This window comes from Pleurodeles waltl, chromosome 9, assembly GCF_031143425.1.
Source record: "Pleurodeles waltl isolate 20211129_DDA chromosome 9, aPleWal1.hap1.20221129, whole genome shotgun sequence".
Lineage (NCBI taxonomy): Eukaryota > Metazoa > Chordata > Amphibia > Caudata > Salamandridae > Pleurodeles > Pleurodeles waltl.
This window is the reverse complement of record NC_090448.1, coordinates 324,201,560-324,222,150: the sequence shown is the minus strand read 5'-3', so window position 1 is coordinate 324,222,150 and position 20,591 is coordinate 324,201,560. Positions and strand designations below refer to the sequence as shown.

General features: G+C 42.8%; 1 protein-coding gene across 2 annotated transcripts in view; it reads right to left on the bottom strand.

Annotated features, from left to right (window-relative positions):
• Positions 1-20,591, bottom strand: part of RBM6 (RNA binding motif protein 6) — a 1,032,809-nt gene that overhangs the window by 401,946 nt on the left and 610,272 nt on the right. For both annotated transcript variants that reach the window (XM_069206836.1, XM_069206837.1), the window contains one exon: positions 14,953-15,013. In XM_069206836.1, the coding sequence (XP_069062937.1) occupies positions 14,953-15,013 (61 nt within the window). The remainder of the gene's footprint in view (positions 1-14,952; positions 15,014-20,591) is intronic.

Here is a 20,591-nt window from a genome sequence, read left to right as displayed (position 1 = left end):
TACTGAATCGGGTGGCACCTGATGTGTGATGTAATCAGGGTCAGAAGGTGCAGGTTTATACTTTTTCTCTATTCTAGGCGTTATTATTCTTGCTTCACAGGCTCATTAAAAATTTGGTCTATGTGCTTTACCATGCCTGGTAGCATAGGGAGGCATTGGTACCTAGAATGGGTTGAGGATAATGTATTAAACAAAAATTCTTCCTCTAGTGGTTCTGTGTGCATTGTAACCCCATGATAGGCTGCAGCCCTGGCTATAACCTGATTATATACTGTAGTATATTCAGGTGGAGATGGTTTAGAGGGGTAGGTGTCTGCGTCGTTGCTTGGGATGGCATCGGGGTCGTAAAGGTCCCATGGATCAACAGTGTCTTGTGAGTCAAAATAATATGTTGGAGAATGCATTGGTGTAGGACTTGTTTGAGGAGAGGTAGGCAGGTGTGGAGAGTGAGGAGAAGAAGACAGAGGAGGTGCTGTCTTCTCTTTTTGTTTTGCCACTTTAGCTGGGGTCTGTGCAATGTCCAATTCCTCCTGAAATGCCAGCTTTCTCTTTGTTTTTAAAGGAGGTGCTGTGATGATTCTCCCTGTTTCTTTATGGATGTGTATCCTAGACTGTCTCTCATCCATAATTTGAAGGATTGGTTCCATTTCTGTCTCTTCCGCATAGGTTTTATGGCTTTCTCGCAGTCTTTTGGAAAGTCCTTGTTCCTCTGTATAACCTGCCTTTTTCGGTTCTGAAGTTTGATGTTTTTTCGGGATCGAAAATTATGAGGAAGGTCTTGGCTTCCGAAACAGTTTTTCTAATTTTCGACTCCAAAAATTGTTGTTGTCTACTGGAGTCTGAAATGGAGATTTTAATAGTCTTTGTTGACTCCGAACTTGTCGAGGCGTGGCCTTTTTCAGTGCCGAACCCGAGGGTCGGTCATCGACGGTCATTTTTCGGGCCGAACCATGGCCTTCTGGCAGTGGCGTACCCAAGGCCTTCTGTTGTTTCTTATGCAGGCGTGCAGGGGCAGACGTACTCACATGCTGTCCGGCTGTGACGGGTCTGTCTTCCTCGGATTCCTGCTCCGACTGTGTCTCGGATAGAGACTGCTGTTTGCATTTGTTCCTCTTCTGTAACGTCGAAATGTTCTCCGCTCTTCAACACCATTTCCAGCCTTCTTGCTCTTTGGTCCCTAAGAGTCTTTTTCGATTGGAACGATCGACAGGCCTCGCAGTTTTCCTCCTGATGGTCTGGAGAAAGACAGAGGTTGCAAACCAGATGTTGGTCTGTGTATGAGTACTTAGCGTGGCACCTAGGGTAGAATCGGAATAGAGTCCGATCCAAGAGGCTCTCTACATGGTCTGCCCAAATAGGCCCGAGTTAGGCGTGCGCGACCCGAAGGCCGAACAAAGTTGTTTTCTGACGGTACTGCTGTTTCGACGGAAGATGAATAACGCGATCGATACAATACCGATGAAAAGGAAGATTTTTTTTAAGTTTTCCGAATCGAAATCTCGGAGCGAGAGAAAACACATCCGAACCCAACGGCGGAAAGAAAACAATCTAACAATGGAGTCGATGATCATGCGCAATGGAACCGAAGAGGAGGGGTCACTCGATCCCGTGACTCTAAAAGACTTCTTCAAAGAAAAACAATTTGTAACACTCCGAGCCCAACACTAGATGTCGGAATCGATAAGTTAAAAAGTGCACACTTTATCTCCAAAATGATAAAAGCAATGTTAATAATATGCTAAGATTTTTCGACCAGCACCCCGGAGGAGTAACAAAAGAGGATCTCATTGTAGCACAGGACTATAACAGACAGGTTTTCCCCTTCTGGGCTGTACTGCATTTAATGATGGAACTCGGGTTTGCACAAGTTAAAAAGTGCGCACTTGCGCTCTAATAGGACAATAGCAATAATTATAACATGCTGAGATTGTAAGAGCAACCTTGAGGAGATAACATTTTGTTTTTAATGTGGTTACTGAAATGGTGTTCTGAACCTTGCTGTTAAGTACAACCTGAGAATATTTCTTTTATGTTTGTGCTAAAAGAATATTTAAGTAGTTAACAGAATGGAGCTCTTTAGATGACCAAGGCTGTTTAACAGCTGAAACGAGTTCTGTACGGAATGGCCTCATGAAATAAACAGAAGTTGATTTTCCTCCGTCTCCTTTCCGTTTTGGGGAAAGGATTTTTGTATCTAGAGTTTCCTGGAACGCTAACTTCCTTTTAGTCTGTAGAGGCGCAGAGTAATAATTTTTCCAGTCTCTTTCTGGATTCGAATTCTCCTTTGTTTGCTGTCCATAACCTCCAAAATGGGTCGATTTCTCCATTTGATGTTCTGAAGCATGTTTTTGTGCTTTTAGAGGAATGTTCGGCAAATGTATTGGGCATATGCTTCATTTGAGTCGAAATCCCTGTTTCTCTGTGTAAGATGTTTTTTTCGGCTCAGAAGTTGGACCGAGATGTTTTGGGTCCGAAGCTGATAGCCAAGGTTTCGGCTCCATAAGCAGAGCATACTTTATCCGGATCCGATGGTATTGGATGTTGACTCGTTCGGAGGGGGAGGCTTGCATTTTTCGGCTCGACCCCGACCCCTGATTTTCTCATTGTTGGTGCAGGTGTACTCACGTACTGCGCCGCTGATATTGCCTGGCTGTCGTCCTCTGAATCCTGCTTGGGTCCGAGTCTGGGATCGAAACGGACGTTTGTGCCTGCTCTTCGCCAAGGACGTCAGTGTACGTCAGTGGTGGACTCTGTGAGTTTCAACGCCATCTCCAATCTTCTTGCCCTTCGATCGCGTAGTGTTTTCTTCGATCGAAAAGACCGACACGTCTCACAGCTTTCTTCTCGATGTTCTGGAGAAAGGCAGAGATTACACACCAAGTGTTGGTCAGTGTGCGGAAACTTGGCGTAGCACCAAGGACACAATCAGAATGGAGTCCGATCGATTGGCCTACGAGGCAGTAGCTCCGAACAGGCCCTAAGAGGGCGCAGGTGCCCGAAAGGGCATTTACTTGATACCAACAGTATTATTGTATCGAGTGTAGAAGGAAACCGCATTTGGAACAATAACGACGGTATGAAAAAAGTTTGAAAGTTTAGAGAATTTCTGAACCAAAAATAATGGAGAGAGAGGGAACACGTCCGAACCTGATGGCGAAAAGAAAACAATCTAACAAAGGAATCGATTCACATGCGCACTATCACTGAAAGGAGGAGTCACTCGATTCCGTGACTCAGGAAAAAAGACTTCTACAAAGAAAAACAACTTTTAACACTCCGATCCCAACACTAGATGGCGATATATGCACGGCATGTGTATCTGCAGCTACACATGCCATCGGAAACACACACACACACACACACATATATATATAGTACATGGCAGGTCATTTTAGGGTTTGGATGTGAGTAGTGGTGTAGGGAGGTAAGGGAAGTTTAAAAGGTTTAAAGGTGGGTAGTAGCAAAGAGAGATAAGGGTAATATTAGGGTTTAGGGGTGGCTGGTGGTAAGGGGGGGTAAGCATAAGTTTGGGGTTTAGGGGTGGGAAGTACTACAGAAAGGTAAAGGTAAGTTTATGGTTTGGAATTAATTTGAGAGTTTATGTGAAGGTAGTGGTAAAGGGAGGCAAGATAATTATAGGGTTTAGGGGTGGACAGTGGTAAAGGAAGGTAAGGGTAAATGTAGGGTTTATGGTGGGTAGTGGTGAAGGGAGGTAAAGTTCTTATTAGGGTTTAGGTGTGGTTAGTGGTTAAGGGAGATATTGGTAATTTTAGAGGTGGGAAGTGGTAAAGGAAGATTTGGAGAAAATTAAGAACTTGGGGGGATGGAGGTGTGTGTGTGTTAATGGTTTCCGCCAACCCCAAAAAATAATTATATTTACGATTTAAGGTGGATACTGGTAAAGAGAGATATGGGTAATTTTAGGTAGTGGTAAAGGAAGGTTAGAAGTAAATTAATTAAAGGGGGGGATTTAGAGGGCTCCTGCAAAAATGGAAGATTTTTTTTTAAATATTACATTAAAATAATCTACTTACCGTAAATATAATTACCAAAAAACTCAAATATTCAAAATGCATTTCTAATATGCATAGTTAATTAAAACAATTATAATTTAAACAAAAAAAGTAAAGATAAAAATATACAGTGCAAAGTTAAGACTGCAATCAAGAAAGTAAGATAAATCATCTTTTCATATATTAACCCAATAAAAAATTCATAAAATACAAGCTTTGAGAAAGGGCCTATGCTTTTGGATAATAAGGCTGTGACTGTGCAATGTGTGCTAAAATTTCAGTGCTCGGCCATACTGTCCTCTGCTGACCATAATGTTTGGCCTCCAAGTTCGCAGTGCAACTATACGTCGTTTTCTACTGCTGATGTCGAATGAATGAGGCCATGGTCACGGCTGAGCAAAGTTTGCAAATTTAGCAAAGCTTGGCCGTGTGGTCTTTTATTGACATGTCAGTGCTCGGCCATATGGTCCTTTGCTGGCCATTGTGCTGCTGTCTCTAGTTCATAGACAAAAAATTGCTTGTCATTGCACCACGTTAGTCTTTATTCCAGATTTTAAATACTGTCAGAAACTTTACAACCCATATGTTCTGGCATATATGCTCCAGATTAAGCAAAGCAATGAGGACTCGCCTGCATGATAATTGCCACTTAATTTAAAGCTCCAAGCAGCACCTTTCTTCGTTCTAATAGCGAGGCTAGAAAAATACTGAGGAAGTGCTAGATCTCCTTTCCCACACTGCAGAATCTACATTCTGTGGTTTTTGCAGTTGTTAACCAGGTAGGTAGTTGTTCCAGAGTTGGTTGAATTCCTTAATTTAGGTGCATGAACGTGAGCTTTATGTGACATGGATACCCAAGGTTAAGGTGGAGCTGAGGTTTTAGGGGGGTTACAGGTGCTGATGATTTGCCAGGCATAGGCGCCCTTCGCCACAGTCGCTTTATCTTCTTGCATGGAAATGAATATGGAAGTTCCATTTATTCATTTATTTTAGTTTACCGGATGATGCCTGGATGTTCAGTAGTTTAGCGACTTGTTGCAACTGCCAGACTTTTTCTAAGAAACATCCAAATGTTCGTTTTGCATTCTGCTTATTTATTTCAAGCCAAACACATGCAGCTGTGAGTTTTCCTCAGCTGATCTAAATCTATGGAACATATTTAAAAAAGAGCTTTTTGTGTCCCATGTCTGTTTTATTAAGATCATCTACAGATAGTTGTTTCTGCGATGTGCAATTTGGAAGCTTGTAGATGGACAAATAGGCTTTTGCGGTTAGCAGGTATAATAAACTTGCCACCTTCCCTACTGATACTTTGCAGGCATATGTAATAGTCGGAAGCAGCTTCGCTGCATAGCCTTCTGGAGTGGCCCTAAAATAGGGCACTAAAATAATCTTGATATTGTAAGAAATCCTGTAGTTAAGGAGACGGCTTTAGATTTAATTGTGTCCGTGTGTGGCACAAAGGTGCCTCTTGAATCAAATACCATACTAAAATATTTGTATGTTGTTTCAATAGATAGGTGGAGCCCGTCAATATCCCATTGTTCAGGTTTAATTAGTTTCTTCCCAAATTCCATTGATTTTGTTTTATTGCAATTCATTGCAAGTTTGAAAAGCTTTGCAAAGCAGGGTAGGGAGTCTAAGAGTAGCTGCAGCCCCATAGGAGTCATGCCCATTATGAGCCGATCATCAGCATAGAGGCTGAGACTAAGGGTGCAGCCCCTCAGTTTTAGACTCCAAAATTTGATAGTGTGTCCTGGCTTGTGCGGAATACTGTTTGGTTCCAAGGGATCAGGGCAGACTGTCTAGCCCTACATGTAGGTCTTGAAGTACTAGGTTTGTGTACAACTTGGAGTCGATATCAAGGAGGGCAATCAGTAGTTTGTGGTGTCGCCCCAATCAACCTCTTTCAAGACTGGGTGGATTAAGGATCCAAGTCAAGAGAATAGGACTGCCTGTTGAAGGCTCACTGCACTGTGAAGGACGGTACGTTTTATTTTTGTCAAAAACTCATGAAGGGCTTTGAAGAAGGCTGTTGGTAACCCATTTGGTCCCTAGACCCCCATCTGTTCTACTTTTCTTTATGATGACTTCTAAGAGGATTGCTTTTTGCTCAGCAGACTCCTGTTTCCCATTGAGTAATGCCACCGTGCCCTTAACTGTGATCAACCTTGTACCCGGAGCTGTAAACCCCTCCTCATTTGCCTCAGTCTTTTTTTCTGCCCTTTGAGTCAGACTAATTTGGTGAAAGCGTCGGGGTATATGGTCTACTGATTTCTGCATTGATCCAGTCATCTACACTTTGTCCTAACACCATATGCTTATTTTCTGTAAATTCCGCTGGTGTAATGGAGTAATGATTTCAAAGATGATGTACCCTGGACTAATTTTCCCGTTTAACGGTTAATAGGTGAGAAGACGCTTTATCTCTGCTAAACGTAGTTAACAAAACCTTACAGTTCTGTGCCCAGTTGGTGATATCGTTAAGCGGAGCATGTTGATATTCTTTCAGTTTCGTGCAGTTTAATAAGGTTTCTTCTTGCGACTGCCATTTCAACTGCTTCAGATTGTCAGTGTTTAAGTCAGAGATTAAAATTGTAACTGTTGAGTGTAAATGTGGCTTAAAGTTCATGACTATTGTCTGCATGTTATGATCGCTCTCTACATGCACTTGTTTTTGAAGATCCCGATGCATTCAAAGGGGACTAGGGAGGCAGCCAAGTACTCTATTATGGTGGTGGCCTTTTGCGAGACGTGTGGCCAGGCTTCTGTGAGTCTCCAGCCAAGTATGTGAGGACATCTCGAGTGGGGTACAGGGTATCTGCTACTGGCCGCAGGCCCAATCTTGGCCCCAATCTTGGTTTCAACAATAACAACGCAAGGAACATAAGCCAGCAGCAGCGCCCAGATCAGTGGTGATGCAATCATGTGGTTGTGTAGAAATGTCTGGCAGTCACCTTACTTACCATGCATGGTAAAGGCATCTGCGTGCTAAAGGCAAGCATTGTATTGTCATACATCCATTAATGTTTTGGTTAATATGAAAGCAAGCAGGCCTTCTGTGTGCAAGTTTGTTTGCACTGACTGAATTCCAAACATAACTGAGTATGGACCATGTTGTCAGATAAGCCAAATAAGTCTCTGCAAATATGACACCTCATGAGGTCTGCCACCTACCTGAAGTTTAAGGTGAGCAACAACTTACTTGAATTCACTGGTAAGACTGGAGTCGAGAGGGGCCCTAATAGCCTGTTACCTAATCCTAAAACAGAAGAGCTTTGAGCTAGCACAGTTAAACATGGTTCTTGGTGTAATTTAAAACTACCATGTACTGCGCTCAATGTTAGTGTTATCCATAGGCTAATGGTCCTTATTGTGTATGTTGTGCCCCCGCCCCCCCCCCCCCTCAAACACCGTGCTTAAGGGTCGGGGATAGAGTTTAATTTTTCATAATTTTTTTTTTTTAACTTCCAGATCTGCAAGGTAAGAAGGGTTACTGTATAGGAAGGTTGCAGGGGCCTGACCCGAATCATTATCTTCAATTTCATAAAAGCTGTAAGGTATTGAAAGATTATATGTCGTTGTTTTGGGGGGCGCGGGCAATACTGGGTAGAATTCAAAACCTAAACAAACTGTACATTATTAACAATGTTAACTTTTATTTCACATTCAACATCCTACATTCTGCAATCTACCACTTAAATAATGCAACTAATCATATGTATACCTGGCTGGTATTAAACTACACATCAAAATCATGTAACACTACCATAAAATACTAAGTACTTTGGTTGTTTTAAAAGACTTGCAGTCAACAAGCTGGGGGCAACCATTTGCCCTCTTTGGCTTGTTTGCAGTTCCTGCACCGAACCACCATGAGAGGCCAACCCTTCTGCGCACTGCTTTTGTTGTTAGCCATCTTTCCCCCCCCTTATTTCAAGTGGGGAATGTTGGATGGAAAAGTTCTCTGCATGGTACTTTACGTGCACCCCTGCGCGTAGTGTCCAACTGTACTGATGTCTGGATCCCTAATGTTGATTTTTGTTGTTATAGGCAAAAACGGATCATTTGTGTGCACCATAACATAGGCTTATCTCACCGATCACGGTTTTGCCAGATTGGAAGGGGTGCACAAAGCGCTACACTCTCAGTGGTGAAAAGCTAGTGCCTTCACTAGGAGTTAAGATGCAGGAGCGCGGTCGGGGCAGAATACTGTGTGTGATCAGTAGGAGTGACATGGTCCTGTTTAACCTGTGTCACTGGTGTGAGGCCTACAGGCTTACTAAATCAAAGTTCCGCTGCTGTGTGCTAAACTCACTCTTGGCATCCATTAGGCCAATGTGGAGTGCTGCACAAGGCACAGGTGATTAATCTGCATGCGGTTTATGTGGGAAGAGTACAATGCAGTTCTGTACAGTGGATGAATGTTGAGTGCTTGTGCTGTGTGTATGTGTGCCTGTGAGTCATACGGTACATGAAGGATGTAGTGCTCGGCAGTGCGTGCAAGTTAAATGTACATTCTGGGTGTGTGTTTGTTCCTTTAAGGAGTACAATACATAAAGGATACAGTACTGTGCAATGTGTGAATGCTATATTCATGCTCTGGGTGTAATTGTGCCTGTGATTAATATAGTGCATGGAGGACCCTGGGTTCCGTTTTGAAAGACCCAGGCCTCCACGGCGAAAACATGAGGAGGTAGAGAAATGCACCCAGACAGATTGGGGTATTGCAGCATTCCTGCAAGCAGGCTGGGGTACAACTTGGGGTGGAGTGCAAGGCTTCCGCGTATACTTCAAAGGGTGATCTTCGATTCAGTGAAGTTTCACAAGGTAGGGCAGTGCATACAGGTAATTCTTTACTGGTTTAATTATTTAAAATTGTTACCATAAATATGTAAAAAAACAATAAAATCCATCAATTAAAATCGATAAATTGCATTAGTATTATAATCCCGGAGAATTTTACAGCTATCAGATCTGCAATATTTTCATTTTCTTGCTAATTATAATTGTACATTTTCCAAACCGTGCAAGTTCCATTCTGTCACATGTAGAAAAACACAAGGCTAAGGCACCTTTACAGGTTGTGGCTCCATTCTTCAGGAACATTGTCCAAAGTATAGTGTGTCGTGCTGATAAAAATTAAGGGCAGAAACAAAGCAAGTGTGTAATTGATTCTTTAATGTAATTACAGAACCTGCAGCCCATGTTGAGAGATGGAGGTGACCACCTTTTCGTTCATCCAGGAGCGCTATTAATCAGTAGTTGGCAGGATCACTGATGTTACCTTTTCTGTATATCGGATGTAGAATAGACCCTCTCTAAGAGTCCAGGACTTGAGCATTCATAAATGATGAACAAGAGGGAGCAAGGTGCCCAGAACTCGAGATCTGCTTTAAATAATGAACCTGAGAAGCCATTTGTCCTGAGCTCTCTGTCTTCTCTAATTGACTGTAGGGTCCTCTTCACTTTTCATTATGTTAATAATTGGTTCACTGTCCAAAAGGTTAGTTTGCGTATCCGTGTTGGACTTGCTCAGGCTTATGTTTGTTTTGTTAACATTGAGGCCTTGTACAGAGCGACCCACTGTGGTTTAGTGACTTTATTCCCTCGCTTAGTTGGCTTATTATTTATGGTGCTCAAACAGTCCCAGAATTTGCCCCGATTATGTGGGCCCAGTAAGGTATAAAGGTTTAACCAGTGATCCTCCATATATTTCCTCTTTTACGCCCACAGCCTTGTCCGGTAATTATGCCTCTTTATTGAGGCTATCTCTGTTATATTGTCTGATGTTAATCTTAATGCTGTATTTTAGAGTTCCATAGAAATAAGTTGTACGAGTTTTTTTTTTTTTTTTGCCAGTTTGATTCCTCACTTTAAATCCATAGTTACGTTTTATTCTTAAACACCTATTTAGAGAAGTTATTGGTTCAGGCCATATTTGTACAAACAATTTGCCATCCTTTAGATACTCCAATGTGTTGCCATCAGATGCTTATTTTTGCCACTTGTTTAGCAGATTTTGTGATTGTACGTTACATTTTAACCTCTTTGCTGGTATAATTAGCTCGGTTCCACAGGACACGCCCAGTGTTTTTGATTTCATCTGCTATTTGATAAGTCAGCGAGAAACTGGATATCAGCGTCAAGTGAATACTATCAGCTCATTGAACAATACTAAATTGTTTGCACACCTGCATTAGTGTTTCCAGAGAAAATGTGTAACCAATCGTGGTGACGCCTCTGTAGGAGTGAAGGAACCATTGTGTGCCTATTTCATTTGCCCCACCAGTTTGTAAAGCAGTCAAATTCACTGTTGAAAGTAACGCAATACGTTGTTTAGCAAGTGGATTTAAGCTAGATAACTGCAAAGAGTGACTTTTGTCAGGTATACGACACAAATTATGCAGGTTGAAACCACCAGTTAATATTATCTCCCACGTTGCTGATTATGGAACAGATTATTTAAGGAATCACAAAAGTATTGTATTGTTTGACTTCTGTTTCCTCTGTGTAGGTTCAGTTATGCATTAATAAACATTACTAATTAGTATTTTTTCAGACTGCCCCCCAATCTTAATATGCTCTATTGTTATTCTGAGTCACTAGGGGCAGGATTTTAAACTTCAATGGTGTAAATGAATAAATGGCTAGGCATCCCGCTGCTATACCATGCTAGCTGATTTTAGTGGTGGGCCGGTTGATCAATGAAAATCTTTGATGTGATAGGGGCACGTTGCTCATGTATCTTGTCGCCAGACAAAATCCCCTGTGTGTAAGAATTGTATGGCATCCAATGAATCTAGGAGACTTTTTAGGCGCCAACACTACAAGACATTAGCTGCAGTTGTCCACCTTCTATTTGCGATGCTGTGTTTTTTTTTCTATGTTAGTTATAGAATGAGGTTGATGATGCAGTGGGCAACCAGCTCGAATCTAGTTGGGCGTCCTGAGTTGAAGCTGCCCTCGTGAAGCATTTCCTGCGATTTGTGGTGTTCAGTTCCACTCATACTGAATTACTTGGAGCTGGTGGGGGTGGGGGATGTAGCTGGCCTATGTGGACCTTTGAGTTTAGTGTTTATTCCTTTTTTGAAACTGCTGGCTCCTTTGGGAGAGATTATAACTGAATGGGTATTTTTTTGGCTCTATAGGTTGAACAATGAATCCCCAATGGGTAAATATCTGTTTCCTTTGAAGTACTTGTGCAGTCTGCTGCTGATGTCTCCACGTGAGTACAGCTGATTTATATTTGTGCATATTCGGGAATTCTTTGGAACTAAATTCCAATTATGTCCTTGGAGCACAGGTGTTCAAGTGTTGGGATTTGATGTAATAAGTGAAGGATGCTGGAGCGGATCATTTTTGCCTCTCGAAATGTATTGGGGCGTGAAAATTAGTTTGCACTGAATGTCTGTCACCAGTTGAAATGTCTTGCAGAGCCCTTATTTATTTTTCTACTTCATCTACCAAACAGCCGTTTTTACCTCAGTGTATCTGAGATCCGTTATTGAAGTTAACTAAGGGTAAATTGCATCCTTTTGTAGAATTTATGGTTCATAATAGCCATAGTTAAACCTGGGGCAGTGTGTCGCAATGCTCTCATTCTTATGGTTCCCGAATGGTTGTTCAGGAACATCACTTGTTTTGATAACGCTTGGTGGGCAGTCCAACTGTTGTCGGTGATCTTCTTGTTTGCTAGGAGGTAACACATGATTCTTAATTGTTATTTTCGGTGTCCTTACTGCTAATTAAGTTTCCTATAAAATGCTTTTGCTTGCAGAATTTGTGGCTTGGCCTGATGTTGTAGTCAATTTATTGTTCGACTGTTTTTGTACAGTTTGGTGAATCAGTATGCTCGTATACATTTGTTTACCATTTACATAGCTACTTGGATTTTCTGCAGTATATAAAGAGTTTTCCAGGGTTCTTTGCTGAGGTTGATTTGAGCTGCTATCAAAAACCTATTGGGTAATATACTGCTTGCTTAATAGGGTTAGCAGATCAAGTTTCCGTGTTGAAAATTGGCTGATGTATTTTTATCCTCCTGTTCTTATTTTTCTTTAGTCTGTTCTTTTGTATAAAACTTAACTTCACGTTGATTGAGGTGTTTTCTTCCACAGATTCCTGAGTAGCAACTGGGATCTCATTATTTTCTATGGTGTAATTGTTTGACATGGCGCTAAAACAGACTGCCCCTGTGAAGTCAATCTGACACACATGACCCAAAGGGTTGCTTTTTAGTGTGATAGCCAAGGCTTTGTGCGTGACAGAATCCAGCTATCCGATGTCAGATGTTAGTTCTGCAAAACTGAGAGTTTGTTGTGAGTCTAGATTCCTTAGGCAATTTAATAGGTGGACCATTAAGTCTGGTAGAGTACACAGCCTGTCCACAATTAGGGCATCGGCACAATTAAAAGATGAATTGCCTAATGTAGGGGCTGTTAATGTTGCTTCCATATTTTTCATTTGATTGCATTAAATCCACCAGCAATTCCAGTTTATGTGTTTGTCAAGATAAAGCATTAGAAGCTGCAAGTAACGTTGAATTAATATTTGCAATAATCGCAGTGTATTGTGGCTGTCCATTATTAGCTGAAATGATCTGCTGCACACTCTCTCTCTAGATGTATTTGTTCAATTTTATTTAGTATTTATTCATCTGTATATATATGAAGGTGATCCTACCTAAATTGTCTGTTTTTGTTAAAATTATTAACTCATGGTTGCTGGGTGGGGGAGAGCAATGATGAAAGCTCAATAACTGAAGCATCTAAGATATCTTCCCGCTCCTTGACTTTGTGATGAGCTTGTGTGATTGTAGTTATCGGTCTGGCTTGCTTTAACTCCGATTCAGTTGTTTTAAACGATTTTGCTGTAGCTAGCAAGGTATAGCCATCTAGAGGAATCAGGGCAGAAAATAGTCGAAATGAATTAGCATTATGTTTTCTAGGCTTTGTTAGTCCTGTGGATGGGATTTCCTGACGTGGGGTACTTGGTGTTTCAGTTACTGTTTCAAGTTGGATAGCAGAATGCGTACCTGTGGGTGTTATTGTGCTTGATTTCTTAAAGTAATGTTTTAAGGTTTGAGTATCAGTATTGCCATTACGATATGAAGTTTCAGTTGGTAAAGCCAGATCCGCCACTGTGATTATATGTGAAAATTGTGTAATTGACTTTTGCTTGCTTCTTAAATAATTGGAATTACGTTGATCCACTTCTTTCTCAACATCGGTTTTATGTCTTATTTGAAAAATTAAGTCAGATAGCTCTCAGCTTCCCAGTGGGACACGTTTCTTGCTCAGCAGCGCCATGAGTAGTGTTTCTTTAAGTTCCTCAAGTGAACTATCACACTTCTTCTGTTAGTAATGAGGAGCGCTGTGTACACACACTGGGAGTGATAATTCATTAACAAAAAGGGATACAAATGAGTGGAGATATTACGCTGGACCACGTTAGCCTTATACTCAGATAAATGCAGAGTGCCCCACTACGCTTCAAGAAAGCCCTGCAAAGAGAGGTGAGTCTGGTAATGCGTTGGGCCTAGCTGATGCTATACTAGCGAGTAACCATAGATGATAATGTTTCGGGTGGACTAGAACATGCCTTAGCTCTCCTGCTCCACCTGTTCCCCAGGAGGTGAAACGTGAAAAAGAATGACTGGGTGGCGATGGCTGCAGGCTCAGTGCCGACAAGGGTTTAATTCAAATCAAATCCAATAAAAAAATGTGGCAGAGCAATTACAGCAGCACTTGAAATTGAAAAAAACCTAGGAATGAGGTGTGGTGTGGGATGGTGGAAACAAGCCAAGACACTAGGCTAGGGAGCAAGGCGGCCACAGGCCGCACCGACTAAGCCAGTCGCTTTTGCAACAAAGTCATGCACAACACGGCGTGTCGGGTGTTTACTGCACTACACTTGCCCAACAGCGGGAATACCTACTTGAGGATGGGCTCTCTCTCTGGAGGACTGGAAGACTCAAGTTGTTCTGGTATTGCGTTCAGGGCTTTCCCTGCCTCCATGTCGCAGCCGTGGAGCCCTTCTAAATATCTGCATGCACCTCAATCCTTCCCTTGCCGACCCTCCCACTGCTTGCTTAGCCTGGGTGATCTAAGGAAGGAGACAGGGCTGACAAGGTAATCATAAAGAGTAGGGATGGGTTCCTGGGCTAACATTTGATGCACATTTCACTGTGGCTGACATCCACTTCCATGGCCTGTGCGGTGGAGCTGTCAGCTTTGGAGTCACACCTGCTGTGACAGCATAAATTCTGGGACAGGATTCCTGACTCTCTGAATTACAATTTAAAATGTCAGGGATAGCAACACAGCAACTTTTTTTTTTAAATCGCAAGAACTACTTTACAGATTTACACCAAAGCAACGAAAGCACTCTTTCTAGGTTATCCTTTCATGCCAATATTGGCATAAATCCATGCAGTGGTTTCCATTATAGGAGCGAGTAACATTTCTTAGGGGAGCTAATATTAGAAAGAAAAAAAAACAATTCAGAACCTCTTTTGCCCCTCCACCCCCCAAACACACACTACTCACACTCCTCAGATCTTCCCCAAAATGGTCATGCTGGACCTTAGCTGAGTTCACCAAGTGACTTCCAATTTCGGTGCAGGTCCATGCACAGATTATAAGGGTTAGAGGCAAATCAAAATGTTTGTCAATTGAAAGTGTGCTGCTTAAATCGTATTTTCTCTCAAACAAGGAAAACAGAATTTTGGATATCAGGAGTCCAATCAAGTATGGCTGTGACTGATATCTAGCAACGTTTGTAAATCCTCAAGGTCTTTAATCAAGTGCTATGTTCAAGGGTTCAGCTTGCAGAAGCTTTCTGAGCCAGAGGTGATTGGTTTCTGCTCTCTAAGTAGCTAAGCTAAACAGGTAATTTTCCTCAAACCTTACTGGGACACGAAGAAGATGACACTCACCATGTCTTGAAGTGTTGCACTGAAAACAGAATCCTCCGGAATACACATTGATCGCTTTACACTGGAAGATCAAAAAACAATAAGATCAAAAACAGTTTCTATCAATTTAAAAAAATGCCCAGTTCACCCATTTCTAGACTCTCAGTCACACAGACATCTCCAGTTTTGTACTTATGTGCATTATGGTTAATCATCATTGTCAAAGAATATTTGAAAACTCCAGGAGTTCACAGGGTTGAACAGAACCAACATACTAAATTTCAAGCACATAAGTGCTGCTCATAAGGGTCTCACAAGTGTCTTATTGTGAAATTCAGATCAAACTGCCATGCACACTTAAATGCCAAATGATAGGACTATGATACTTGCCCAGTAAACCTCTCTTCATCTAATGCAGTACTGTGGATTCACTTGCTGTGCATACTTGTGCCGTCTAATGTTGGGCTCGGATGTTGCAAGCTGTTTTTGTTCAATAAAGTCTTAGGAGTCGCACTGTCTCAGAGATTCATCCTCTGGATGTAGATGCGCATGGTCACTGACTCCACTGTTAGACTGTTTATCGCCATCAGGTAAGGGTAACAATAGTGTAGCAGGTACAGAAAAGAAAACTGACCATGCACTTAGAAAGAACTGTGGTAATGGAAAGATATTTGCACCACCCACTAGCTCCCAGGTAGTACGGTGGGTGCATGTGAATCTACAGCACCACTTACAATGAACAGATGCCTACAGGATAAGTACTATATTTCATTCGAGAATGTGTGGCTGTGGATACACATACTGTATATAGACTGAAAAGCGGTACTCTCCTAAGCGATGGCTAGCCAGTGGATGGTGCAGAGGTCTGAAATACAGTCCTGATCAATTCTAGCTTGCTCTCTTGACAGGATGTCCACTCAGTAATGTTTTGTAAAGTGTGTGTAGTCGATCAAGTGGCAGCTTTACAGATGTCTCCTATCGGTATGTTCCCAGGAAGGCCATAGTAGCACCCTGCTTGTGGGTTGAGTGTGCTTTGGGGGATTGGGGGAAAGGTATGGTTCTGTTAGCTTTAGTATATGAGGTATGGATGCATTTAACAATCCACCTGGCGATGCCTACTTTTGAAACAGCCTGTGTTTTATGAGGTTGGGTGAAAACTACAAACAGGTGTTGTGTTTTACTAAAGGGGCTGGTCCTATCAATGTAAATACATAAAAGTATGCTTAACATCAGGGGTGTGGAGCGTTCTTCCAGCTACTAAGTCAGGTTGTAGAAAGAAGACTGGGAGCTCAATGGAATAGTTACGGTGAAAAGAAGAAACCACCTTGGGCAAAAACTTGGGATTGGCTGTCCTTGGGTACTTGGAAAAAGGGTTTCTGAAGAGCAAGGGCCTTCAATTCATGGATGCATCTGAGTGAGAGCACTGCAATGAAGAAAGCAACCTTCCAGCAGAGGAACTGTATGGACATGAATGCATGGGCTCGAAAGGTGGCCCCCATTAGTCTGGTGAGGATAACATTAATGTTTCAGATTGGGTCATGAAGTACCCTTAGTGGGGTTACTCACTTGAGGTCCCCTGCAAAAGCTATGATCACAGAGATTCTGAAGAGAGAAGAGTCTTCTCTCTTTTGCATGTATGCCACAATACCTGCTAGGTGCAGCCTGAGGCTGACCTCTTATTTGATAGAAACAATACCTAGCTGCGGATTCCTCACCTTTGAATTTCCCCAGGAGTCAGATGGGATGAAGAAGATTTTTTTTGAGCGGTACCCCTGCACACCAGTAGATGGCACCGGCTTGGTCTGCATGGCATTGTCCACACCGGAAGTGGGATCGCCGTGACCTGTATAGACGCCACCTCGGCATGCTGACGCCAATGACTTTCTCGACTTTCCATGCCAGGAGTGCAGAGCAATGAAGTGCACTGACACTGATGTGTCCAAACTAGTGTCCTAAAAGGGATAATTCCTAACTCTAAAAAGCTGTCAACAGAGCAGAAAGGATGGGTGGGTCGGTAAGGACTCTATGGCTCGATATTGTCTCTACCAGATAAGACTTTACCAAAGGTTAGTAACTTGTTCATATGGTAGAGATTTCTAGTTTCTGCTTCCTTACCTTTGAATAGATACCCAAGCAATACCATCCCCAGTGGTGGGACTGCAGACAAGTTTAAACTAGAAAGTCCTGCCGGGCCAAAGGAACTAAATGCCCATCCCTTCGGATCTGACTGTCCAGGCAGCAGTGTTTGGTAAACATGTGCAGGGAAGTCCACATTGCTAACTGGCAGATGTCCAGGACTGGGACTTCACATGCTGATGCAGTGGTCGCAGCTTTGGCTCTGGTGGAATGAATGTGCAAGCCCTTATGGGGTTGCTTCTTCATCAATGCATGTCAGATTTTAATGCAGCTAAGGACCCATCTAGAGATGGTACATTTCTGCACCTCCCGACCTTTCTTTGCCCCAACATACCCCATGAAGAGTTGGTTCTCCACTCAGAAATCTGGTGTGCGGTCAACGTAGCACAACAACCCTCATTTTGGGTCCAGACAATGGAGTTGCACCTCTTCTTTTGAGGGATGTGGTGGAGCATAGAAAGTAGGATCAAAGATAATTTGTCCACCTGAAATGGTGTTAACACGTAGGGCAAGAAAGAGGCCCTAGTGCAAAGCACCGTTTTGTCTGGAAAAATGGACAGGAATCAAGGCTTGGATGTTAAAGCCTGCAGCTCACTCACTCTCTGGGCAGATGTGACTGCCACAACATATGCAGTTTTGATCGTGAGCAGCCGGAGGGGACATTATGAAGAGGCTCGAAAGGAGTACACATCAATAATGCAAGGACCACATTAAGGTCCCACTGAGGCATAATAAAAAGAGAAGGGAAAAACATATGTACAAGACCCTTTTAAAATGTATTTAGAATAGGGACTTAAATAAAGAGGGTGGTCAGGCTGCCGCAAGAAGGCAGACAGACAGAGCAGAACAGTAACCCTTACAGTGCCCATATCAGAGCCCTGCAGGGCAAGAATAAAAAAACATAACATCAGAAAGTGGGTCAATGGACTTTTCTGTACAATATAAACATAATTCTTCCATCTGAATGTGTATAGAGTCTTTGTAGAGGGACACTTGGCTGCCAGAATAACATTGCAGACTTCGGGAGGAAGGTTGAAAACTGTCAACTGTCGCTGCTTAATTTCCACGCAAGAGTTGACAGGTTCAGGTGGCGACCCTCCCCTGCTGCTGCAACAGAAGATCCTCCCTAAAGGGCAGTCTGATCAGAGGACTGACACTTATGTTCAGAAGCTCAGGACACCAGACTCTGTGCCCAGTCCTTGCCACAAGGATGACTTGGGCTCAGTCGTTCCTGATCTTCCAGGGAACTCTGGGCAGGAGTAGAATGGGCAGAAAGCAGTACAGGAGACCTGAGCTCCACTCAAGATGAAAAGCGCCTCAGAAACTCCAGCGAGGAAAAACTGCTGACATTGCATATTCTCGTCAGAGGTGAACAGGTCTAACCAAGTCTCTCCAATGCTGAAAGAGATCTTGCTTCACATCATGATGGAGACGCCAGTCATTATCCACTAGGCATCGATGGTTGGGTTCGCCCGCTCTGCTATTAAGGGAACATGCCAGATGTTGAACCAGAAGGGATATGACCTGCTGTTCCAGCCATGTCCAGAGACGCAGAGCCTCTTGACAAAGGGTCCACGACCCCACCCAGCTCTGCGTGTTGCAGTACCACAGAGCTCCACCATGTTTATGCAGAGTCCGGATTCCACCAAAGTCCAGAATCCCTTGATCTCCACCTCTTTGAGGTGGCCGCTCCATCCCAGGAGTGATGCACCTGTCACTACTGTGAGATCTAGTTGGGGGAGGGTAGAGAGGTCTGCTTCTGACACAATCGCAGTTCTTTAGCGACCACTGCAGGTCTTTTGCAGTTCCATCCAAGCTCTGGATCATGTTGGCAGATTCCCCTAATGCTGCGCCCACAGGAACTTCAGGCACCACTACAGGGAACACATATGCCATCTGGCATGTGTCACCAGCAGGATGCAGGAGGCTATGAAGCCCAGCAGCCTCAGAATCATTCTCATCGAAATCTAGGAAAGAGGCTGAAACATCGGTATCATAGCCTGAATATTCCAGACTCGCCAGAGGACATGCCCGAAACTGCACTGTGTCCAGAACAGCTCTGATGAAAGTGGTGGCCAGTCGTCCTATTCCCAGGAGCCCTGGTGCTGAGTTTGGACCAGATACCCAAAAGCATGTTGGTAAGGACTTCATTAACCCCTTCGCTGCCAGGCCTTTTCCCCCTCAGGTGCCAGGCCTTTTTTTTTGGCTATTTCGGTCAGTTCGCGCTTAGGCCATTATAACTTTTTGTCCACATAAGCTACCCACGCCAGATTTGTGTCCTTTTTTTCAAACATCCTAGGGATTCTAGAGGTACCCAGAGTTTGTGGGTTCCCCTGAAGGAGACCAAGAAATTAGCCGAAATACAGCTAATGTTTTTTTTTTTATTATTTTATTTTTTTAAATGGGAAAAAAGGGCTGCAGAAGGCGGCTTGTTTTTTCCCCCCTGATAATGGCATCAACAAAGGGTGTGTGGTGCTACAATTACCATCTTCCAAGCTTTCAGGAACAGGCAGACTTGAATCAGAAAACCCCATTTTTCAAAACAATTTTGGCATTTTACTGGGACATATCCCATTTTTACTATTTTTTGTGCTTTCAGCCTCCTTCCAGTTAGTGACAGATATGGGTGTGAAACCAATGCTGGATCCCAGGAAGCTGAACATTTCTGAAAAGTAGACAAAATTCTGAATTTAGCAAGGGGTAATTTGTGTAGATCCTACAAGGTTTTCCTGCATAAAATAACAGCTGAAATAAACAAATATTGAAACTGAGGTGAAAAAAACAGCCATTTTTCTCCATGTTTTACTCTGTAACTTTTTCCTGTGATGTCAGATTTTTTAAAGCAATATACTGTTATGTCTGCTGGACTCTTTTGGTTGCGGGGATATGTAGGGCTTGTAGGTTCATCAAGAACCCAGAGCCAATAAATGAGCTGCACCTTGCAGTGGGTTTTCATTCTATACCGGGTATACAGCAATTCATTTGCTGAAATATAAAGAGTGAAAAATAGGTATCAAGAAAACCTTTGTACTTCCAAAATGGGCACAAGATAAGGTGTTGAGACGTAGTGGTTATTTGCACATCTCTGAATTCTGGGGTGCCCATACTAGCATGTGAATTACAGGGCATTTCTCAAAGAGACTTCTTTTTTACACAATGTCTTACATTTGGAAGGAAAAAATGTAGAGAAAGACAAGGGGCAATAACACTTGCTTTGCTATTCTGTGTTCCACAAGTCTCCCGATAAAAATGGTACCTCACTTGCATAGGTAGGCCTAATACTCGCGACAGAAAACGCAACAAGGACACATCACATTTTTACACTGAAATCTGACGTGTTTTTTGCCTAGCTGTAGATTTTGGCCTCTTGCTCAGCCGGCACCTAGGGAAACCTACCAAACCTGTGCATTTTTGAAAACTAGACACCCCTAGGAGAATCCAGGATGGGGTGACTCGTGGGGCTCTCACCAGGTTCTGTTACCTAGAATCCTTTGCAAACCTAAAAATTTGGCCAAAAAAAAACT